The sequence below is a fragment of the Strigops habroptila genome, chromosome 2 (assembly GCF_004027225.2).
Source record: "Strigops habroptila isolate Jane chromosome 2, bStrHab1.2.pri, whole genome shotgun sequence".
Classification (NCBI taxonomy): Eukaryota; Metazoa; Chordata; class Aves; order Psittaciformes; family Psittacidae; genus Strigops; species Strigops habroptila.
The window spans coordinates 29,225,383-29,251,464 of record NC_044278.2 but is presented as its reverse complement, the minus strand read 5'-3'; the positions used below and the strand labels follow the sequence as shown (position 1 = coordinate 29,251,464).

General features: G+C 41.0%; 1 protein-coding gene across 1 annotated transcript in view; it reads right to left on the bottom strand.

The window, feature by feature from the left end:
* Window positions 1-1,642: 1,642 nt before the first annotated feature.
* The window catches only part of MRPS6 (mitochondrial ribosomal protein S6), a 46,907-nt gene continuing 22,467 nt past the window's right edge, over window positions 1,643-26,082 (bottom strand). Inside the window, exons 2-3 of the mRNA XM_030470600.1 lie at window positions 14,118-14,257; window positions 1,643-2,286 (exon numbers count right to left, since the gene is read on the bottom strand). Of these exons, the coding sequence (XP_030326460.1) occupies window positions 2,106-2,286; window positions 14,118-14,257 (321 nt within the window). The 3' untranslated portion in view covers window positions 1,643-2,105. The remainder of the gene's footprint in view (window positions 2,287-14,117; window positions 14,258-26,082) is intronic.

Genomic DNA, 26,082 nt, shown 5'->3' with positions numbered 1-26,082 from the left:
TCAGAAATGGGTCCCACAGAAAGGAGGGGCATGAATGTCTGATTAACCAAAGGTCCTAACTCACAACAAATAACATCATGTATTTAATAATAAGCTGAAGGGCTCATCTCCAATGAACAGCTAGGATTTTCCTACTGAATGCAGGCTTCAACCTAGAAATTGGAACAAATTAAATGCAAAATTTATTACTATGCTAAAGGAAATTGAATAAAGGCAAACATACAACATTCATATATGTACAGCCTCTGTTGACCATCTTCTTCGTTTTGTGAAGTTGAAAGCTTATATATTCCCTTTTCTACTCAACTGAAATCTAGGGCCCAAAGTCCAAGCCAGAGGCAAAGTGACTTTAAACTATAGGCTTTCTCTTCACATTCTATTTAATAAAAGCTTCTGAGAAACTCCTGAGTAAGACACATTCCTTAAAGCATTCTGTGTTTCCCTACTTGTAGTTTGTGCTTTCTGCGCTGCCAGTCTGAATTTTCAGCAGCCCAACAGAAAGGGCAGCTCAGTGAGCCGAACCTGCAGCACAGACTTACAAACATAAGCTCATGCCTGTATGAAATGAGGGTCTGCTCTACCAACAAATATCATTGATAAGAAAAGCTCTGCCTGGAGCAGGCATCGGAGCAGACAGCAACCACATGATCAAAAGTGGCAGTAACTACAAAAATAAAAGCACATCTAATATAGATCCACCTTCGGTAAGCATGTAGTGCATTCCCTCCATTCTTCCAACATTTTTTCCGGGAGAGACAAAATGTGACAGTCTGCTCTTAGAAGAAAAGCAGATTGGAAAAACAGAAAAAACCACCAGAAAACCAAACCCCACAAAACCACATGCATTCATTTTTCCTAAATAAAGACATACAGAAAGAAAACTTCTTCCATATTTTTCTAATGCATTTTTTCCTTTTAAAAAAAGAAGATACTCAGAAAAAAAACCCCACTGGTTTCTCTCTCCTCCCCCTTCCCTCCCCCCCACCCCCCTGAAGCTCTGCATCCAAGGAAAGAAACAGCACACAAACACCCCCTTCCCCCAAAAAATGACCCAGCTACCTCCTTGAAAGAGAGAGAAAAACTCATGATGAAATAGCACACTAAAGAGTAGTCACACCAACAAGACCCGTCACAGCTCTCTGGGAATCTGACCTTGGCTTCCAAGGTTTCTTTTACAGGAATAACTACACACACTCTCCTTCAGGAGAAATTGCCAGTGCATTCCTTCAGTAGCATGGGGGAAATATGGACATCCTCTGGAAACTACTGAATTTTTGTGAGACCTGCAGGAGCTTGTCCTATGTCGTCTTCCATGTGCATTGCTTTTTCCTCTGTTTTCACACGAGCAGAAGAAAGACAAAATATGCATTAAGACCTTTGTCTTGATGTTTTGTTCAGTTTGAAGTGTCCACCTCGGTCTAGCTGATGGTAAAACAAAGCATCTGTCATTCTTCTGTTCATATATAAGTATGGCCGTTCTCTAACCCGTCACTTGGAAGCTTCTGGCCTTTTCTATAGAGAATATTGTTTTACCTGTTCTTTGAACAGAATTATTACCTTAAAGAAAGAAGTATGATATGTCTTTTGGTAGCATAAGTTATTTTTTCTTGTACCTTTTCTGCTTTTCAAAAAAATGAGTCAGTTTATTTTTAATCACGCTTTTATTAACTTTTTCCAAAAACAAGCACAAAACCCCCCTCCAACAAATCATCCTATACTGCTATATTTACACTGTAGATTTCTTAATCTCTTATGTAAATATACATATTCTGCAGTAACCTGTCTTTGGAAAAAGAATGCTATTTTTAGCATTCTGGTGATGGATAAATCTTCATTATCAACGTAATGCTTTAAGAGAAAAGAAAATCAATTTTCAGAGTTGTCAAATATCAAGATAAGCATACAGATTAAGTCTATTCAAATTATTCTTTAAAAAAAAAAAAAAAAAAAAGAAACCTCAAATGTTACAATAGCTTTAGTGTACTATACCACACACGTAACATGGCCAAAAATGATTATTTTTAATGGACATTAGTTATCACAATTGTTTTCCAAAGCAGGAGTGAAAAATTTTTTAAAGGTTTCAAACACACTATTTTGAATATTCACTTCTTCTGGGCAACTAGTTTATCATTATAGTTGTCTGGGATTATGCCACTGCATTCTTCTGTCTTTGATAGAGGATGCTTTATAAAGGCACGTCTAATTACATCAATATCACGTCCTAAATGATCCATCATGGTCGTTACAATTGAAGGTGGGGCCTCTAAGTCTATCAAAAAATACCTGCAATGAGAAACATACACACAATGTAAAAAAAAAAAATACCTGTACTGCAACAACTTTAAGTCATGTAACTGTGCTGTGGGATTTCTTGAATAAAATCTTTTTTTCTCACATTTTGGTACCAGAATTGTTATAATAAAACCTCAGTATTATCTTGATTTCAAATAAGAAAAATTCAGTTGAAGCAGGCTCAGCCTGAACTCTTCTTTGTTGTACAGCACTGCCCATCCAAGGAGATTAAAGAGAGTTTACTCTTCTTGTACCTATTACATTCATTTCCACATCTTGATTTGAACACTCTTTAAAAAAGGTAAGGTGACACATTCATTTCAGTGACAACATGCATCCTCCTTCTTTGAATTCATGACATTGTTTCTTTGGGGAGCAGATGCCAGTGTGAACCACCTCAAGCTTATATACATACAGGTACATTTCCTCCTTAAAGGTTCTGCTTCGGAGCTGAATAGAAATTAAAAAATAAAAAAAAAAGGGGGCAAAGAAGACACAAGGAGATGGACTTACCCCAAATTAGGTACACCTTTGATGTGAACATGGCTCAGATTTTTAATCTGAGGGTAGGAGCTGAAGCTGTGTACCCTGCTTGCACAGCTAGGACTTGCCCTGCTGAACTTGGTGGGACTGAAAAGATCTTACTTCCACACATGCACAGCATGTATAAAGCACAGTATTTCAGGCAAGTGCTTCCGGCCCACCACACAGCTATCTTTGACGTCTATAAAGAAAAAGCCAACCACCTACCTACGGGAAAGAGAACATTGCTCCCCATTAATATCTTAGGTCACCGAGGTTACCACTCCAATGAAGCTCCTTTGCTGAAGAGCTGCACTTTCTTCTTGAGTTCAACTATAATCTTGGAAGAGGCTTTTAAAACTCCAGTACACCCAAACAAGCAAAGCTGTGTAAACTGCAATTCAGGACTCCCATTTCAGACAAGGGACACAACTGCACATTACCTTAATCTCAGATATGCAAATTCAGATCCTGTCTTTTAACGAGATGTACCTTAAATTCATTAGCAACATCAGGTTTACTATTCCTGCAAGTTATGAGTGACCTAGTGGCGGCCATCATACTAATGTAAAAAAAAAATAAATATGAGTGAGCCATGTCACTGGCCATGTGTCCTTCCTTGAAATGCTGTGTATGAACTAGCACTGTCAACAGAGCTGTAATTGTAACACATTTGACTGCATTGGCATGGCACTAACTACAGTAAAGACACTACAACTGACTCAGAAATCCAGCTGAAGAGAACTAACCACTCATTTCCAAGACTACCAGTAATTTAAAGGCTGAATGTACAGCACAGCGCTTGCCACCTAGCTATTTCATTTTCATCTTTACACATCTTCTCATGAAAGCTCCCCTTTCCTCCTAGTCCACTCAAGCATACCTCCCCATGAAGCATCAGTATAACCTGAAAGTGATGTCCCTTAACTGAAGCCGTATTACCCAAGCAAGATCAAGCATCCCAGTTTGATTTTACAATTGTACCTAAGAGAGAGGACTTTGTTCTGCAAGAGGTATGGATTCTTACTAAGCCAACGCTAGTCCATCTTCATAATGGTAATGTTGGAGGGAAAGTTTCCAAGACCGGAAGCTGAACTGGGACTCTGAACAGGAAATACAGGAGATGGGGTCATGAACAATAAACATGTTCATGTTCTTGACGCTGCGTGGAGTTCATTTTCATCCAACTAGATGTGCCACATCAAAAACATTACACACAGAGGAAACCCACTGGGCCAGAAATGACTCAAGCAACATGTGCTGGATTACTGCACGGGGGTGGAATCCACCTATGGAAAACATGATGAAGACGCTTCTCTCCTTAGCCAGACACAGAATCCCAGAATGGTTTGGGCTGGAAGGGACATTAAAGATCATCTAGTTCCAAACCCCCTGCCATGGGCAGGGACAACTTCCACTAGACCAGGTTGCTCTAAGCCGTGTCCAACCTGGCCTTGAACACGGCCAGGGATGAGGCAGCCACAGCTTCTCTGGGCGGCCTGTGCCAGTGCCTCAGCACCCTCACAGTAAAGAATTTCTTCCTAATATCTAATCTAAATCTACATCCTAGTCCTGAATCTCTTACGCAGGCATCTCTGAAGGCGTTTTTCAGGAAGGCCAGACTAAAGCACTGAATTCTTGTACTCGATGGGTCTGATGGCAAAAATAATCTCCCTGCAGCCCATACTGAAGCAACGAATGCTCCAGAACAGATGCCCAGCCAGTGTGGGCTGTGGCCTAGCATCTCTGAAGCCAAGGGACCGGTGCCAGGTCACGTCAGTGAAGGTGCTGCCCCTCTGACTGCAGCAAGGCTACTGAAAGCTACAGGAATAATCTGCCTCAGGATGGATTTGGACGAACTCTGGTGGGCCCAGTCCTCCACACAAATACTCATAAGCTTCAATGGGGAACAGGATTTTGCTTAATATATTTGGAAAACCGAACAGCCTACTGTTTTCTGGTCTCCAGAATTAAGAGATGCCACCTGGTTAAAAGTTTAGGAAGAGAAACAATTTTTAAGCTTGGGCAATTCATTAGAAATACTGCACAGCAACATCTGAAGGATGCACACCCCTTAAAAAGGGAAAGTAATATTTTCTGTTAAAGCCATTAAAAGCCACTAGTACATTTAACAGATGACACTTTACTCTTCTCCTTGGGAAGAAGCCTTCCAAATCCTCTCACAGTTGCAACTAACAGGAAGAAGGTTGGGGGGAGAAAAATCTAGCTGGTGATCCACCACCACTTTCATGCCCCCTTCCCTTAGCAGAAGCATTCATTCAGATTGCAATCCGTGCTCTCTGCCGCAGCATTTTATCCCTCCATTTCTCAAAAATTTAATTTCATTTCTGCTTGCAAGTCGTATGCTGCTTTTCATTGTGTTCCTAAAACAGCAATAGTTTTTTTTCCTCCAAAGGCTGCTTTGCAACTTTGTGCTTTCTCTCACATTAGCAAATGGTGGAAATTTCCACTGACGCACTGTTGATAACTGAAGGAGAAGGGGGGGATGGGAGGATGAGCTGTTACAGCATATCTTTATGACTCCTCGCAGAATAGGTATTTTATCTGAGGGTACAGAACTGCAGTAATTGGGGACAATGCGAGTTTTTAAAAACAACCACCACTCTTCAATGTTAACAAGCAATGATTGCCTTCCTGTGCCAAAAAAAGAGAGAAGGAAAAGAGGGCCAACGTAACAAATATTATTTCTTCATTAAAGACAGACAAGAAACTAACAGCTGCTAAAAGCAATAACCAAACACAATTGACAATGCAAGCCCTGAGGGGATCTGGAACCTCTTCCCCCCCAAATATACACATTTAAATTGGCTGTCACAAGGCCATGGGGTTTTTTTAACCCACCCTCAATGAGGCATGCAGCAACCTTCATTTCAGGCAGTGATCTATGACCCAATACACAATGCTGTAGCTACAGCTTGTGTAGTAAACAAAGCCAAATCCCAGTAAGACTTACAGATAGGGAAAAATACAGGAATGCAGGAGGGAAACCACCTCATTCTTGCAAGCAAAAATGCAAAAGCATTTAGATTCTCTAGGAGTCAGCCAAGTCATCAGGGGGAGAAATGCAGGAAAATTCCACTGATTGACTATGAGACCACAGTTATTTTTGCCATCCTGCTTAACTGTAAATAGAAGGATGATTTAAATACAGGAGAGCTGAGTGAAACATACTAAAACGATGCATTAAATGTTAAAAAAAAAAAAAAAAAACCAACAAAAACCACCACCCAAAAAAACAACAACAAAAAAACTCCAACATGATATATGATCTCAAACAAAGGAGGATGCGTCTTTGTATATGAGAGAGAAGGAGAAAAGAGAGGAAAAACAGACCGGGTTTCATTTATCCTTTTTAACATATCCAATCCAGAAATTGTTTGAACCAAGTCCTAAGGATACTCAAATATTTTGCTTTCAAATGGACAATCTAGGACTCCAAACAACTCTGAAAAGCACCTAGATTAATACTCACTTTGAAATCCTCCTAGAATACAGCTCTGTCAGCCTGGGGAGCAGAGGGAAAAGCACACATACAGTGGACTTGTAAAGGCATGTGTGGTCCGATGGTTGTGCCCAAAACACATCTGTATGCTTGAATTTCTCCTTTACATAGTGGCAATAAGTGTATGTAAACTTCCCCAGTGGGGAAGTGGAAGATACAAAGGAAAAAATGTTCTGATGAACAGGTAGAGGTGAAGCATTGAACAGGGAAACAGGAAACCGCCTGGGGGAAAGCAAGCTGCAGCACTCATGTGAGAGCAGCTGGACATGCATTCTCAGAAGGTAATCCTATATAAATGAAATTTTTTTGCTACCTGAAAGATCACTTCATCTTTAGAACCACTGTGTTGCTCTGAAGAGAGGTAGTTCACTTTTCTACTCAACTCTTGTGGTAGCTACCCTTCCTCAGCAGGGCAGGCAGACAAGTTCATGCTCAGAAAGATTGTAATTTTGTAGTTGGAAGGACTAGTACACGTTACTTTTAGCTTTTAGAAAATGCATACAGACTAATTGGAAGTCCCTTGAAAATCACAAGGGCCGCAAAGTACCTGATCAAGACCAAAAGCTGGTGCCTTAGAAACTAGACTGTGCCACAGCAATTACACAACCCGTAATGAGCAAGTACTTTGGGGAAAAATACATTTTACAATCCACAGCCTTCAGAAATTTCATTTGCCAAATTCTATACATAGATGACTGTTATTAAGCTAATTAAATAACGGAAAGGCATTTTGCAGTGTTGCAAGAAAAAAAAATACTGTTACACTGCAAAAGAGAAACCAGCCTGACCTATTCTGTGTATCTGAAAAATCATGCTTCACTGGGCTGCATTTGGAAAATTGTTATGAGCAGGACTGAAGTTACACAGCAAGTATTAATTCTGGTCATGTCACTTCTCTGCCTTCTGTGTAACTTACAGCTTAAAAAAAATCAAAATGGTGACTGATTCCCACTCCAGCAAGCCCACTATTTGAGACTGGCCATCACAAGCAACGTGCTTACACAAGGATGCTAACAGAATTCAGTGCATCGGAAAATGATACTGGCACCTCAACAGCACAAATTATTGCACAGTGCCGTTCCTTCTGAAGAGCACCAAAATTGGAAGTAAGGTGAAGGGGGGGGGGAAAAAAAAAAAAAAAAAAAGACATTTCAGGGCTCTGATACTTGAGGCACATCCACGCTTACATGTATGTGCATGTGGACAGCAGCATTTGAAGGAAAAGTAATGATTCAACTCATCAATGAAGGAAGCCCCATCTAGTGGAAGAAGACAATCAATTTAGCAGAAAATACTACAAATGTGCATAATACTCAAGTATTCAAACTAGTTCTGTTCTCATCCAAGTGATCCAGAACTCCTTTTTGCTGAAACAGATCAAGATGTTCTAAAATCTGAATAGAAATAACACAGGTTGTGTATTAGCTATAAATTTAGTTTGGTGTTATTAAGAGAGGAAAGCTTGCAAGCCCTTTCATCTGTTTTTCTTTCCTCCTCTTTGGTCTTCAGCAGCCATGGAAATCATCAAAAGAGTATAACCTGAGTGGAGCTAAACATGTCGGTACATTTATCTGCAGGATGAAGTCCCTTATGCAATAGTTTGTATTTTACTAGGGGGTGGGAAGAAGAGAAGGGTTGTTAAAACTTGTAAACACTCCAGAGAACAGTTCTGATGGGTAACTATTATTTTACTCTTACAAAGTAAATAAAATCACATCCAGACCACGTGGATTATTGGAAGACACTTCAGCACCTTTTGTCTCCATACTATTTGGCCACAAGCTGCTCGTTTAAAAATACGTTGCGCGAGTACAGTAGCTCAGCTACTTTATGGAAACAGGAGAAGTCTGAACTTGTAACATAATTTACATAGATATGTTTCCACAATACTCACATGTCTTAACACAACGCTCAATTGCTGAACTACTCCTATTGTAATTAGCTATTCCTTGTGTATTAGACCACTGAGGCACCAAGAAATTAGTTGTGCCCCCTCTCCTGAGCACATGTTTTGGCAAAGCAGCGTTATGTCACATACTACATAACGAGGGCAAAACACAAGATGCTCTCACAGGAGGACCAACTGTTTTAGACCAGAAACCACCCAGAGGGGTGGTGGGGAAGGCCAGGACAGTCCCCAGGCCTCCCTCATGATAGCAGAGGGGAAGCTGGTGCTGAAGTTCAGCACTCCCAGCTCCTGGGGAGCAATTGCAGCGCTGCAAGACCTGGAAGCCAAGTTAAGATCACACTGCATCCTTGGCAAAGGACCTCTTCACCTTGACATTTTCCCTTATGACACAAACCATTTCACAGCGCAACTGAAGTGGCAACCTGGATTTTCTGACTCCTGATCCCATTAGATGCTATCAGTGTATATCCAGTGCTCCTCAGTGGACACTGGCAATCATCAGGGTCCCTGCACACCTCCTACAGAAAATTCCCCATGCACAAGCTCCGAAAATACAATTTGTCATGAACAAAAGTAAGACCTGAGTTTGCTATTTCAGAGAACAAGTGGGCTGATGAGATAACTGGGAGTGAACAGCAAAACAAAAAGACTAAGAGACAAGCAAGCAAATAACAAAAGAAAATTGCCATCTTTTCAAAATCAAATTTGAAAGGAGAGAAAAAAAACAAGGCAATGAAAAACTGGCAAATAGAACATGGAATTTGTTAGGAATAATCAATTACACATAGTTTAGATGGAGAACTCACAAATAAAGTAAGTGAAATAATAATGTGGGGAGAAAGGTCTAAAAACATCACTGTATTACAGGTAGATGTAATAGGGGAAAGCACACACACGTACAAAACAAAGTAGAAGGGAAAGGCCACAGTGCTCTATTGATTTACAAAACCGCACTTAATCTGAGCACTGCCCAGGCTGATGTATATCAGCCTTTCTACAAGAGAGATAACAAAAATAACAATGGAAGCAACACTTGGGGGAGGGGTGGAATAAAATCACCTACAACAAATCTCTAGGGCATAGCACGATTCTCAATGTTCAAAACTCAGTTACCCTGACCCCCTTCTTCTCCCCAAAGACTGTCAAAGCTCCTTCCAGTTTAATCGACTCCTGATCTGCAAAAAGTTTGAGTCATTACCTTTCCAAAGGAGTGTCTGAACCTTATTTTTTTAAAGAACTGTTTTGAAGCCACCCTTGTATCATCTCCCCTAAAGTAAAAATATCCTACATACCAACCACGTCCCCCAAACCACCCTCTTTATCTGATGCCCTGAAGCATGAAGTGTCACAAGCATATGATTAAGGCATAGCCTGGCAAGGCCAAAGAAAACACGTATGCCACAAAGTGCAAACCCACAGACTGTGCTACTGAGATCTATCATTTTACAACCAGTTGCAATGTTCTCCACTTTAGCACTGACCAAATATGTGCAGTGGCTCTGCAGTGTCATCACCCAGCCCTGGTCTGGCCCCTTTATTTGAAAGCTGCTTTGAGGGATTCAGTGCTTCTGTATTGTCTTAAACAGCAAACAAATTCAGAGTTTAAACATTCCTTGAATTCAAACACCAGTCCACGCCTTATTTAAATCAGTTGACTTTTGTTTGTTCCAGAAATAAGCACCTCCTGATACAGGTAATACAATATTTAAAAAAAAGAAATGCTCCATGTTAAAAGCAATTTAAAAACAAGTCATTAAAAATGATAAACAAGTAGTGGCAAGTGAAACAAATAGTTGGCGCAAATCTAAAGCCCAATAGAAAAAATGTTGGTAATCCTTATTTACATTCTCCCACTCTTTTTTCAGAAAGACAGTGGCCATGGACAAGTTACTCAGGCTCAATGCCTCAACTAAAATTACATACCTAGCCTACACTGGAACCAATGTGTCCTTGTCACATTTTATTCATCTATAAGGTGAAAAGTATGTGTTACACTTTTGTGAGATGTTATTTAAATCGCACCCTTAAATACTTTAAAAATGAAATATTAATGTTCTGCAATACCTTAAATGTGAATTAGTAGCTAATTAACCTTCAGTCTACTATCAGTAAGCCAGTGATTTAAAAGTTTGAGTACTCAGACATATCTACACACTTCCTGAAACATACTATTTTCATAATTACTTAAATGCAAAAGGTGGTAATACTAGGTCTCAAAAAAAAAAAAAAAAAAAAAAAAAAAAAAAAAAGGGTGTTTTCTGCCAAAAGAGGGGCATTGAAAAGAAATACAAATTTGTTTTAATATACCCTCAAATGCACATGCACCACCTGTTCAGTGAATATAATTTCCCAAGAAGAAACAGGTCAATTACACATATGATCTGAGGTCTTCAAAGGTGCCTGGGAGAGTAACACTGCTCATTCCAGTTACAGCTGTGGGCCACAGTCCCCTATGGCAAGCTTTGAAAAATCTCAGCTTTACAGATTAATTGGCAGTAAAATTCTCATTCTTTGTAAAGCCTCCTGGATATTCTTAAATTTGTAACATGCCTGTAATGCAGTATATCTGAGACAGATGATGCTGAAGCACTACAGAACTCATAGGGGAAGAAGCACTTTATTAAGGGGGAAACAATCCTCTCTACTGACTTATGTATTTTCCAGTTTAATTCTTCACTGTTCACCAAAACCACCACCAGAACCGGGCGAAGTCCAGCAGTAGCTTTGCTGTGCACACTGCACTTGTGTTTCCTTTCACTGTCACTCAGTTTTATGATATGCTGTACATAAAGACTTGAATTGCACTTAAAAATTGAATCAACTAAATGAAGAAACACCGTTCTCCTGGGAGAAGGACTGACTACAGACACAGTTGACCTGTGAATAGTTGGTGCTGCCCTACCAATGGCCCAATGGCCCCTAATTTGAGGTTAAAACAGCTTGGGTAGCACCAGGAGTTTTATAAGGCAGCAAAGCTATGCTGGTGAGGAAGGTTGCTTTGCTCTTTGTTTTTCGCTCAAACACCCCGCCCAGGTGGGGGGATTCCATGCCATCCTGGGTGACAGAAAGCCTGTTCGTGCAGCAGTCAGGAGCTGTCTCTAAGAGGCATGCTATTAAGCCGTGACCCATGCTATGACTATTGTATTGCACTAATTTTCATACAATTTGTTGCTACAAATCTTGACTTCCACTTATTTCCATATAATTCACCACACAGGAGGTCCAAGGAAGCAACAGATTCAGCATACATCCTAAGTGTCCAACCATCTACATACTATTGGAAAATAAACTCCGCTAAGAATCACAAAACTTAAAGGCAAACAGAAAGATTAAAGGCTTTTGAAAGATTTAACACTCTCCACCCCAGACACACAGTATTATTTGAACTCTCACAGAAGTCCTTTAAGTTACTTCAGAAAAAGCCCAGACTAATGAAAAGGTGACACACTTTGTACTACTTACTACACCACTCTCCACTACCTTGTTAAGAAAGGGAACACAGACAGAATTAAAAATTGTCTGTGAAGGAGAAAATACCTCAGGATTTCCCAGTAAATACAGGTGTATATTAAGCTCAGTAAGGCATCTTGAAAGGCCTTTTATTTTTTATTATTTTTAACTTTGTCCTCTTAAAAAGAATTATTACTTTTTACAGATGCTGTAAAGTTTAACCGGCTGATTTTATAAGGTGGATCAAGAACTGACTTTTCACTTCCTATTCCTAGGTTATGTTTAATATCCTGACTAACTTACTCTCCAGATCATACAAAACACTGGATGCTACACCAGGAATCCACCATACCTGTACACTGAACTGCCATCTCCCCAGCAATACCTACAAAATACAATTCTCCCACACTGCCAGGTACTGACACTGGCTGCTGCTTCCCCTTGTAATATCCCATGTCTCCTTGAATTTGAGTTCTTACACAAAGCAACTTTTTCCTGTAGTAACAACTTCTCTCAATCACTTTTCTTGCTCAAGAAGCCAAGCAATTTAGGGAAGGGAACTGTCATATTCAAATCCAGCGCAAGCAGAAAGACTGCTAAATATTTAGAGATACTTAAACTGGGAGGTAGAGGAGGAACAGCAATGGCAACATTAATCTGATGGCTTCCAGCCCATGTTTCAAGACATGATGGCAATTATTTGCTGGTAAATCTTTGCCTCATTCAGAACACAGAATACATCTGCTCCGAGAACTCCTGCAAAGAAGAGGGTCATAGTCTACAGATCATCCTGCTTGTTAAATACGTAATCTGCTACAGTAAGTGAGTTAAGCTAGTTTACATGTCTGAAAGATGCCCCGGAGAAATGGCTTCTATTAATCTCTGCTACATAGTTCTTGTGATTCTGGTTATTGTCTTCTCCTGAACTGGTTTCCCTGTTGAAGAACCCAAGACCCGCAGAAGCACTGCCACCCAAGCCAAGTGGACATCCAAAGTGGTGAAATGTTACAGTGCCAAGTACTCGGGGGGGGGAGAGGGGGGAATTCTAGAAGCTAAAACTCTCAACTTCAGCATCCAAAATTAGTGGAACTTAGTCTTCTGCCTTAGCTCCCCACTTGTACAAGGAGAGTAATACCAGCTCCTTGTTCTGCTGAAGCCATCAGAAAAGACTAATGTTTACAAAAGGCTTCTACTCCAACAGAAGGATGAGGTAATTAGTAATTCTGTCTTGAGACAAGGCTTTGATTAGCTCCTGCATGTAGGCAACGAGACTTCAGCCTAAAATGCAAAACTGGCAGGATTAAGCCATGTTTTGAAGGATACCACGGAGCAGGAGTACAAAACAGTCACGACCACAACGCCATTGCTTTCAGCTAAGCAATAGGCATGTGGTGGAAATTTCCTCCCCTGCCCTTTCTGTCAGTCTGCTTTAACTGGGAGCTGTCACCACTCCCACTCCACAGGAAAACGAAGAGGTCCTCAGAAGAGGGAGTGAAACCGTGAGTCACCCCCAGGGAGATGATCCAAGAAGGGCTTCACAAAAGGTGCACCTCTGGAGTCACCTCACCTTCCCCAGTGCCAAATGCTCCTCAAGGAAGACGGTAGGCAGGCTGGCCAAGCACCCAAGCATACGCACAGCTGCATTACAGGGATTAGGAGGAGTGCATCGCTAATTGTTATTTTGATTACTGCAGGCGGCCCCAGTGCAGTGCGGGTTGCTTAGCAACATTTCTCAGTCCTTGCGAGAGCCAGCATCCCAGAGCCAGCATCCATTTCGGAGGTAGCCTCAAGGAGCAACACCACACTGGCATAAGCAAGCAGGGAATGAGATCCACAGCACCTTCCACCTGCAGTGGAGGGGAAGCCTGGCATCCGAGATGCCAAATCTCAGTTTCATTTACATTTATTGTACTTGCAATAAACAATCACCTTTAACATCCTCAACAAAAATCGTATCAGAAACACAAGCAAGTCTTACAGGGTGCACATGGTAATTAACATTTATTTAGTTCAGAAGCATTAAAGAATCAATCCTGCCAATTACCAACCAGCAGATTAAGTACGACTTTTATCAGTAAACAGCCTGACTAGCTTGGAAAATAGTTATGTAAAAATGACATAACAAAACAACATTGTGTACTTGGGGGAAGCAGCTCTGAAGGCCTGGACTCAGGCTACTTGTAACATGACGACTAAACACTAACAAAAAGCCGACACCACACAGAATAAAAGACACAAAACACTTGAAGCAGAACACACACACACACACACAGAAACTGCCACGCACCACCGTACCGAGATCACAGGCATTACAGGCATACTCCCAAGAAGCACAAAGAAGACCAAACAATGAGAGTTATTTATGTACATTTTAAGAGAGCACTTAAAGGGTTTTTAGGAAAAAGGCATTGTGCATACCCTCCTCTTCTGTGGCGCTCCTTGTGCTTAGAGATTTTGTAAGGTAGAGACCTTTCTCCCAGGTTTTCTAGGTTCCTCACAATAGCTCCTCTCTCCATAAGAGCCTCAACAGTACGCTTCAGCACAGCTGCAGTCTCAGGCTTTAAAAGAAAAAAGAAAGTGGGAAATGTACATACATCTGATTATTATTATTATGTGATGAAAAGGACACCTGTACTTGCATGGCACAGCTCTGGAAGAGATTATTCTGTAACCTGGGAGGGCAAAGTGGAAGCAGAAGATGACATCCTCCTAAAGAAGAAACTTTTTAAGAACAAACAGCCAATTCTTCTGTGAATTACGGCAAAGGAAAGTTTCCAACAATTCGAAGTCAAAGTTTCCCAACAACAACAGGAAAAATGAAATAGTTAATGGATTTAACTTACCTGGTATCATTTTGGCTGACACCAGCAGAGGTGTAAGTAAATATATGTGGCAAAGAGCAATTATGAATTGGCAACAGTTTTAAGGTCCCTGGACCATCTATGCTCATTAACACTGTTCACCACAACAGCGGTGAACAGTGTGGAGGGAATACCAACCCGTGGCTTGCTACAGAGACAACAGTTAGCACCATATTCATTTTATATTGTCCTTTCAACTGCACGTGTGTAATAGATATTTGGACCCATTGCTAAATCATTGCACATCTCATTACTTTTGCCTAGCTGACATCCAAGCCTTTTTAAGACTTAACTAACTGACGTGCAGTAATTAGTCTAACATGCAGAGATTTCACTCCTTAGAAAAACAAGTTTGAGGGACAGGCAGCCAAAAAACAGTAGGTAAAACAGATGCAATGTTTTCTTGCTCACTGCATATCAGGGCTCTTTAGAGCGCTGAATCATTTTGGTAATGACACTCAACAATATCTATGAAAATGTTAATACAGTATGAATTAGAATGTTTTGAAGACAACAGCAAACTTACTCTCAGCAACAGGAAGTATTTTAAGAAACAGATCTCTTACAGAGAAAGGAAGCTAAATGGATGTCCAGCTGAACACAAACCAAACTGTATAGCTGCCTTCTGTGTTCCTTGCAATATTTCATATCAAGATACATTCGCAAGTCTACTTGTCCGGCAAGATGGCAATGGCTGTAAAGGGAAAAGTAATTAAAGAGCTGATTTTCAGCTTTATTCAGATTTTATTTTATTAAATCAGACCACCATAATAATTTCACTTCCCTTCCCAGCCACAAGAAAACTTGTGTAAGCCTTCAATCACCTTATATATAGGATGACTGAAAGTTTCCTAATTCTAAGTTAGAGATCTACAACTTTACTAAGAAAAAGCGTTAATGTCCAGATCTCATAATGGAAATCTCTGGAAAAAGATGGTACCAGAATCTCACAACATGCAGTGCAGCCCATGCTCCAGCACGTGAAATTTCTCTTTCATTCTTCTGAGGATACAATAGGATATGAAAGAGCCTCTAAATGCAGAATAGAGATGTTCAACATATGACTCTCTGCAAACATTGACTGCTCTTTGAAAGACCTGAAGTACAGAGAGACTGAAACCTTTTCTATTTCCATGGGCTAACTGCCCTGCTGCACTCAAGAGTCAATCATGGAATCACACCTACTGCTCCTCACTATCAATCAGAAATTTTATCCCCCTCTCCCTAGCTGCATAAACTGTGTGGAAAATAAATTTCCAAAAAAAGAGCCTAAACAGTTACAAGATCAGCAAAAATGTCTGGACCTTCCCCCACCCCCCCAACATATGTTTTGATCATGTTATAAAACAATTACAGTGACCAGACAAATATGTTTACACATCAAGAAATGTTGCTACATTCTTCAATGCATTAGAACTATTGTTTCTCACTACAAATACTAAAGGTATCTCTTGTCACAGTGTGAAAAGTTAGGATGAAGGGATTATATAAATCATATTTTGGTTCAAACTCAGGAATAACACTGTTTTGCAACTGACCTAGGACTGCTGCCTCCATTATCACTTATTAGATTTTCAAGTAAGCACCTTTCATGCTCAGGATGTCCTTTCCCAAAACATTTACAGAACTAATTGGGTATTCTTACAACTCTTTTTGGCCTCTTGCCACAAAGCAAGACATTCCCGCAAATGTTACGGGATACTCAATTTCTGAGATTTCCAAAACTCATTAGAGCTCACCTGGAACAAAACCAGCGTGTTCAAAACCTACGAAGGAGACTGACAGATGGACAGGCAGACTGCAACTATACAGCCTTTTGCTAGAAAAACAGTGTAAAACGAATTCTGTAAAATCATGCGGGCACTAGCATGCCAATGCTCCAGCTGATGATGCTGACCAAGTTAATATTCTTTCCTCCCTTTAAATCTCTCCTCTCAAATACTTCTGCGTACTAGATGCAAACAATAGAGAGTATCCAATCAACAAAAGGACTTTCTTCATCTAAGACTTGAATTCTTAGTCTTCTCCATACCCTCATATTTTGCATTACTTTTCATCCTCCAATATGTCTGACAACTACCACCAGGCAGTTACATACAGTCCCCTCTCTCTCTACAAACCAAAGTAGAAGGGCAAGCAAATACTGTCAGAGAAGAACTGGGAAGCAGCAGCTATGGTATGTTGCTCCCTCAGTAATTTGAGCAATACTCAAGGAGTGGGAAGGATGACTGAAATCTGTTGGCTGAGCTGACAAGACTGAAGGTGAGGAACAGAATCAAGAAAAGCCAAGTAAGGAGATCGAGCAGTGTCTTGATAATGCCAGCAACTAGGAGAGAGCACAGAACAAAATCTCTTACTCTGCATTACACCCACATGTTGTTTTGCTATAGCGGAAAATGTTCTTTAAAACTTTTGATATTGGAGAAACACCAGTAACAGCCGGAGAAAGGTAGCAGCTCCACTTTACTTGACTATGTCCTCCACACTCCACAAATGCCAAAACACAAGGGGAGAGAGGGGAGCCAAGGCCTTTTCTTAAGACTTTGCCTGTGAAAAATTTCTACCCATGCTCCTTATGGCTGTTTTAGCTTGATTTTCATGGAACAAGGGCAAGAGATGCTGGCCCAAACTCTAGAGAGGTTTTATGCTGCTTCCGTCAATGCAGGATCTCAGTACTCAAACATGTGTAAATCAGGAGCTACTGATGAGACCCTCTCACTTCTTTTGAAGCAGCAGCTTCACACAGACAAGGCGAACACTAGGGTAACAGAGCTGCTGGCTACATCCACAGTTTAGTGTTGTAAGAACCACTACAGAAATCTGGTTTCAAGAAAGAAGATGAAAACAAGAACAACTGAGTTTGTGAAGCAGACACCAAGGTACACAGTACTAACTAGGTTTTCCCTTTAAAATAAGAATCTGACATAGACCATTAGGATTTTACTTACCCGCATCAGTAAGGGAAATGAGCAATTTTAGAGAGAAAGGGCAGCTAACCTAACAGCTTTGATATTTTGTGCACTGCAGCACACATGTAGTGCGTCCCAGACTTGAAAATACACTCTTGGAAAGCAATAGGATCTGCCATTCTTCTCCCACTGTGCCTGCTGTGTGCAGTTAGGTTAGAACAGCCTCCATAGTGTTCAGACAATTATCACAGGAGAAATCTGTCAGGTCAATGAATAAAGATACCATTGGCTGTTGTTACTTGTCTCCCACTTGCATAAAAAATGCTGATCCATAAACAGAGCTCTGTTCAAAAGAGGTCTTAATTGACTGAGACCTTCAGACAAACAGCTGTATGTCCAGCGGTGGAGTTGTCTGACACACTCTTCTTAACAAGCATGCAGATTTAAGTTAAAGGTTATTGGGTGAACTTACTCCTCTACACCCCTCATAGCCTCAAATGACACACAAGCTTTTTGTCTCTTTTCTACATGCCAACAGATCAGCACATTCCCTGAGTGGCTGCATGTCCGACATGATGTGCAGTTTCTAAACACAATGAAGCCTAAGATCAAGTCCCATGTATTTAAAAACAAAACAAAACAAAAAGAACAAGAAAAGAAAGCCACAGATTTCTACATTAAGGATTGTAAAATATTACGTGTTTTTGCAACCTCCCCACTTGTGGCCATACTTTGAAAACATAAAATAATTGTTGGTTTTGAAAGCTTGTCACTGTAATCCCTCTCATTCTTCCTCTCCAAAAAAGATCATGGTTTATCATAGCTTTCCTAAAGCCATCCACCAAACTATATATAGGTTAGCCTTTGCTAACCATAATATCCACAGACACAGGTTCCTTGGTTTGCCTCAGAGCCAGACCAGTTGAGGACATAGGAAATGGTATTGCCTGGCTCCAACCCAGGAGCCACAACATTTTTTTTCCTGAACAGCCAGCACTAATTCCAGGACCACAGATGTGGGAGAGAAAAGGAGAAAATGGAAGCCAGTGCCAGGACATGCATGCCGGAGAGCAGGAAGCGCTAGCAAGAGCGCGTAAGCCCTGGTATGTAATTCTAGCTCTGGTTCCCCCTCTTGCGTGCATAGTCAAGCCAGAGCCCTTTCAACTGGCTTCACCCTTAGTGAACTTGGTGAACTTTGCTAGTGAACTTGGTGAACTTTGCTAGTGAACTTGGTTCACTATCATTCGGCCACACTTACCTTGTCTTAGAAAGGTACAGCCCTACGGACCTGAGTGAGCTGTGGAAGGAAGAGGAAGGAGGTCTCTGCACACTGTCCAAGGGCCCTTCCTTGGAAAACTGCCCCTGGAAGAAGTAACTGAAGGAGTGTTGTCTATACGCCCAAATTCCCCGCTTTTCTACCCCCACATTTTTTAAACTCACAGCTACCCAGAAGCAACATGTTAACTAGCGTGTCAGCCCTGTATCTGTTGGGCAAAACAATCACAACAGAGGTATGTTACAATACATGCTTTCTGTGGATCGCTGGCTTTCTCCATGGATGAGGATCATGGCAGCCACATTTACCCAGTGGCTGCCCTGCCAGGGAGACCCCACACAGCTGCTGCTGCTGCCGCCACAGGAACTGCGCATGTTGAGATCATCAGGCACCTTTCCACCAAGAGCCCAGTTCAGTTTATTTAAAACTCCACTATTCCCATCAATTATACATATCCCCAAGCATCACACAGACCACAGTTGAACACCATGCCCTAAGCACTTCCTCCATACCTCTGGCTCTCCCCTTCTCCTCACCAGTCTTTCAGCTTAGCATAATCATAACTCAAGTGAGCAGAAACCTGTTTAACACACAGCCGCCTTCATCTCAGACTGCGCAAATGGAAATGGACGGGGTGCACCATCAATTACTCCTACAATCAAAACCATGAACGCATGGTAATAACCAGCAAGTGCTGCAACACAGTACCAACAACCTTTTTTTTGAGGGGACGTTATATACCACTAGCATGAATAAAAACTATAGCATGGTTTTTCAGTCATACAGAACCCACATGGCAACCAGCAAGTGTACTAAAAATGGGGGAACAGAAAAAGTATGTGGACTACTATGATGGCAAAGTATCTTCTGTTCTACCAGAGGCCAGACAGACAAGAGCTCATCTACCAGCTCAGAAACAGACCATAAACGTGGCAAGGGCTTGAAATAAAGCTTTTGTAATGCTTATGTCTCCTAAAAAACAAGGAGCCACCCATCCAATCCTAAAAGGAAGGACAAAGCTGTGGCTGGAACTAGAGCCATGTGAAAGGACTGTGCGCCACTGCTCAATTTTTCATCTCGTTAGCTGGCTAGAGGGAGCTCAAGAGAGGACAGAAAAATCAGGCAAAGGGATAGAAAAAAACAGAACTGGCTAAAAAAATAAGCCTCCTCAAGCCACCAAAGCTCCCTCAAAAAGAGTCTTTAGAGAGAGAGAGAGAGAAAAGGAAGCAGACACCAAATACTTAGTTTTAGGGCTAGGACTGTACTCAAGTTCTTCTGGCCACTTATGCAGTTCAGCAGGAAGCATTTAAGGTCAGTGGGCACATCTCCTTAAATTAGAAAGAAATCCATCATAATTAACTTGATTACCCCTTCAATGTAGTAATAGTAGGATAAAATTATGTCTTTTTTTAGTTGTTAAACTAAAAGGTTTAACTAAAAGGTTAAACTAAAAGTTACAAAAGGTTGTTCTGAGATTATTTGCTAAGGTGGAAATCAAAAAATGCAAAATCTATGTTTAGAAGAAAGCTGCAATTCAAAAGCAGCAAAATTGGGGGGAGGAGGAGAGGGAAAAACCAACTTCTTGATCCTACCGAATAATAATTTTACTACAGAGTAAAACACTAGAAACTTATTAGTGAAAATTATTTTAAAAACCCCGCACACACATTCGTGAACTACCCAAGATCAACACTGGCATAAGAAAGAAGAGCTTTGCAATGAGAAACAAGGAGAAGCTGGAAAGAGTCATGCAATTGTCACACTCTGGTTTAGTACACAAGAATACACAGCAAACACGAAAAAAAAATCAGCATGAATGAACAGCAAAGAAAAAATAAGTGCTAATATTAGTAAAAACCATAGCCAGGCATACAACACAGCTAGTGGCAGGGCTATTCTTTATCTGTCTAGAGAACAAACTGGAACTTCTGGTGCAAGATGCAAAGCTGCAATTACTATAAAAGCATAAACAACACAGAACAGCAGTCGTAAGTGGGGTACAACCACTGAAGGATACATTCTATTCAGAAAAGATCAAAACAAAGATTAAAGCAGTAGGATCAAGCAAGGAAAAGATGTGGGAGCCATGCTGCACCCCTGCAACAAACAGCCTGCATGTGACAGATGAGCGCGATCAGGATGCCTGAAAACTGAGCAACAAAAGTGTGAGGACTCTGGACACCTGCCTGGAAGTTCAGACACAGACAAGAGTGGGGAGGGACTGGTCTAGGGAAAGCTGGACACAGGGCAGCACTAGGCAGGAAGAGAATTTTCCCAATATAGAATAAGGAAGAAGTGGGAGAAAGCCAGGTGTTGCTCAATGTGATAACCGTTTTGCATTTCCATCAAAGACTGAAACAAAAAGGCATGATACTATTACAGAAACAGATTTGCCAAATAGCAAGAAAGTTATAACAGGCAAGTCACCAAAAATAAGTTTGGAGGAGAGAACAAAATTGACTCAGTCTGAAGTAAAAATAACACCTCATCCTGAAAACAGATCTTTAATTAGGTTTTTAAGTGGGTATAAGCCAAGGAACTAGTAACTTCACCTGATGTGAATATGAAGCCCAGGGACTCGGATGCAGAAGCAACAGCAACTTTTAAAATCAAAGTAATGCTAGTATCTCTTCTGTTCCAAAAATCAACCTTTCTTCAAACAATCTAAATTCCACAATAAGAAAAAAAATTTAAACTCAATATTTAAGATCAAAGGAAATTATTAAAGAAACCGAACTGAAAATCAAGCAATACAATTACCCTATAAATACCAAGTTACAGTTAAATTAACTCAGTCTCAGCACTGAACTTAGCTGAATTTAATTTATTTTAGAGAGTTGATACTCTCGATAATTTCTAAAAAGAATTCTAGAAGGTGTCTTGTAAGTCTGATGTAAACAGCAACCAAATCCTTCATGATTCAGGGCCATTTCAAGGTTTTATTACTAGAAAAAGTACTGTAACAATTGGCCACAACTTCAGAATCAATTAAACACCTTTCTTAAAACTCCATTGAGAAATTTACCCTCCTCATCTCAACCACAATAAATTCTAATATGGACTTCAATGTAACACTCCTGGTCGGCTAAAGTCTACTTATCAGAAACTTGCTAAGACCAGGCTTACCAGACACTATAAGTAAGTTGTGTTCCTCTCATGCCTTTCAGATGTGAATTCATTTTGTCAGGTTTACTTTATACATTCATTAAGCCTAAATAATCAAGAGTGGAGAAAAAAACCAAAAAAAGCCGCAGCAAAAAACAAATGGAGGAAGTTATTTTCAAACACCTTTTCTCCTTGGCCTTTGAAACGCATGCACACACACACTCACCTACAATTCCTACGGTTTCCACATTTGTTCTGTTTAAGCTGAAACACAGAAGATATTCCATTGAAAAGAACAAAAAGGTAACAGTAGGAGCAGGAAAAGGGGAAGCTGAGAGGAAAAGAAGCCTTCTCCAAACTTGTGATACAGAAGCCAGAGCTTCTTCCACAAACTCGGTACTTCTCACTACCGAACCTCTTCCTGACCACATTGTGAGGGATACATGGTTGCAGTTTGCTAATTCAGGTCATCAATTCCTCTCCCCAAAGCAATGAGTTGATAGTTCTAAGATACCCTGGAACTTTTTCTGACTTCTCCAAATTTCCCTGCAATTCCTCAAGCGTTTGGACTGCAAATGCCCAACCTCACAGATCTACTTTCAGAAGACCCTGACATAAGGAAAGGAAAATGTAAAGCCCAGACTTAACTGCACAGCCAAGACTAATCAAGATTTGCATTGTCATCCTTAGACAAGTTTAAAAAAGAAATCCTGTACATGACAGTGTTTTTAGATGTATTGAGGATTTTTGCCATCACAGTGGTCAGAATTTTTGCTCTTTCTTCCTCCCCATCTTCCAAGATTACAGCTGTTACAGTTTACTGCTTTCTTGAGAAAGCTGGTTATGCCTCCTCTGGATAAGAGGTCTTGCGGTGCAATTTTACTTAGTACGATGTTCAATATGATGTAATTCTTATGAAAACAAACTGTAGATGACAAATAACACATACAACCCAGCACCAGAATTAAGTTGGAACTTAAGTTTGGAAGCTTACTTCTCAAGAATGTCACCTATACTTATCAAATTTATCAAGACTAATTCTAAGTAAGAATTTTAATTCTCGGTAATATCTCAGATTCTCAAATATGCTCTTTCTTTCAATCTCTCCCCTCTTAACTCAGCCTTATTCCCATCTCCACACTTTGTGTGCATGGCTTCCCTAGTATTTTCTCTCATCAACTTATTTTAAGCTTTTGTATTCACCCACATACTTAACACGAGCTTGGAAGACTTACAGACACTGACAGAAAGGGGCCAAGAGAGATGGCTGCTATTTCTAAGGTAAACTGAAGCCCATCGACCCCTTGCTCCAAGTGTCTGACAGGAAAAGGTTGCCTGAATGCAGAGCTCCTCACCCCTTCAGCTGCCTGGCACCTCCATTCACTGAGTTCTCTGCAAGTTGGGGAAGGAACATGAATCAAATCACTGTCATGCTGCCGTTACTATTTGCTTCCCTGGATGCTGCAGGGACAAAGGCAGTGGTGTTATTAAGGAGAAGGGCTTTGGTGTGTTGCAAAGGATACACAACATCACTGGAGCTCACAACTCAACCCGGTACTTTTCCCACAGGAAATAACTCGCTGTCCAACATGGTCCACATGCAGGCAGCTCCAAACCTACAGAGGTTCTTCCAGTGTAAATTGTTTTGCGCATGTTCAACGTTTTTCAAATCAACTTGTACACACCTCTGTAGCTGGGGGCAATCTTAGCACTGCTTGGCTTCCAGAAGACAAACGCTACTTTGAGTCACAGCTATAAAGGCCAAACAGTTCTCACATTCTCCAGGTTGGAAGCTTCCAGCCTTGGAGCATCAGCAATAGTCCAGCCTTTGGAGCAACACCTGCAACTGTCTAAAAAGCACCCATTGTGGCAGTCAGGTGTCGGGACATATCCCAGCCAAGTCCCAACACTCCATACACAGGGTGTACCACTAGCATCATCCAGACTAACCTAAGCCACTGAAGAGCTCCCTTCGATGAGAGAAATCTTCTAAGAACTAGAGACCTGGTTCCTAACACATAGCTGTTACACACATCACACACATCCTGACTGCTGCAGAACAAAGACTCAGGACTAAGAAAAAGCAGAACATGGTTAGTAAAAAAACTTTCCAAAAAGTGTGGTGAGAACCACAGCCATGATTTTTAAATCCTCATGCTTTTGCAGACAAGTAACTATCTTTGGCTCCAAACCAGACGAGCGTTTAAGGTGGAAGTGGCACCGTTTTCACCAACTGGTGTGGAGAAGTGAAAGTGAACCTTGGAGATTTCTCACTCAAATTCTCTTGTATACTACAGCATATATACTGAGATACTCAAAGCTAACTTACAAAACTAGTTTCAAGGGTTAGATAAGTATTAAAAAGAGTTGCTGACAAATTCAAGGGTTACAAACATCACAACCATGAAGGCAAATCACCACCTTATTCCTGTAAGTCTATGAACATCTCAAAAAGAAAAAAAAAAACAAAACAAACCAAAAAAACCAAAAAAACACCACACCACCAAAAAAGCAAATTACTAAGTAGAACCTAGTTAAATGTGTTTGCTAGACAGGGAGGAAGAAAGCAGAGAACTGAAACCTCCTGGCTTGTTCACTTTCCTGGCATGAGAACATGCAGAGGGCAAACTGGGACAGCCACATCCAAGGAGGGAGAATTCACTTCAGAGCCAGCAGGCAAAGAGCACTCATTACCACCATCTCCTTGGGTTTTTTTCAGTGAACCCTCAAAATAAATGCTGCTGCAGCACTTATTGAACCCACCCACAGCTTGCCTGGGCCAGGACTCCACACCCAAAGAAACATGAAAGTCTCAGACATCGGTAAACTGGGGACTGACAGTGTCTTTACTAACTAATACAAATGGAAGCAGCTGGTGACAAAGAGGGTTCTTGAACCTCTTTTAAAATCAATGAAATGGAAAGCTGCTCACTGACTAGTTCCCTAATAGACTAATTAGCCAATTAATTAACAGCTAACTAATAAAAACACAGGCATCCCATTCCCTCCTGGAAATCACAAATCCAAACCAAGCCCACAGGCAGAAAACTGCTTATTTTTCCATCCCAAATCCAAAGTTTCCTATCCAAAACCATTTCTTTTATCCATTCCTTCAAAGAAACAACAGTAAAGCTTCCTTTATTTTACCACACAGCAGCAAACAAAGAAAATACCAAGAAGAACTTTGATGAATGGAGCATTTCCTCTATAGCTGAAAATCTGGGTTTAAGGTCCTTCTCACAGTTTTTGCCAACGTACCATCTCTAAAAGAACATCTTAATGCCCAATCCACAGGTGATTTAACACCAGGCCTGCCCTCCTCCTTGCTGAACCATCACTACTGGACAACGAAGAAGTAATGATTCACACCATGCTTTCCATGGCTATTGGTTCAAAGATGTCCTTATGGGGGACAGGGACAAGGGGGAGAAGGAAGTAGAAGACTAACGTTCTCTGCTTACAGAGCTGTATCAGTGTTTTAATCTTTTTAAAATAAAAACAGTGAAAAGGTACCTTTCCTCCCCAAAGGCAACTATCTAAGCACCGACTACCGTAAGTTGTAACTGCTTCCTACAAGGGAAAAGACAGCACCACGCACATTCTCAGACCGTGACTGCTGGCACAGGCTTCTCTGAGGACTTAGGCACCAGGACTGATTTCTAGATCACAGTGAGAAATAAACGCAAGACAGACACTGAGGCATTCAAGCTGGGGCAGTCTCAGAGGGACAGCAAAGCACAACTGGAGGTATTTAAAGACACTCCACAACCAAATAAGAAGATGCCTGTCCCACTCAAGGATTGCTTAGACAGCAACTGAACAGGGCATTTAAAGAAGGGAGGGGGTGGGGGTGAAAGAAGAAAAAATAAATCATAATTTTGCACGACATCCAGCAAGGCTGCTCTAAACAAGTGCTCACCCTTATTTGGGTTTACATGCAAGCTGCTGCTCTCCAGGGTGCTTCAGGCAGCTAACCTTGCCCTGCCAGCTTCAGCTTGTAGAAAGATTAGTCCAGCCTACCCCAGTCCCACTTCCCCACAACATGAGCCGGCCTCAGGTCTCTGCAGCCAAACTCTGCACCCATATTTTGGATTCCCTAAGTTCTTCTTGCAGTTTTAAAGCATCTAGTTTGTTGGGGGTTTTTTCCTACCCAGATGCCCACACCCAACTTCAAGAGGAATGCCTTTTAATAATGTGGGTAAAACCAGGAAGTATCTTTATATATAGGGATG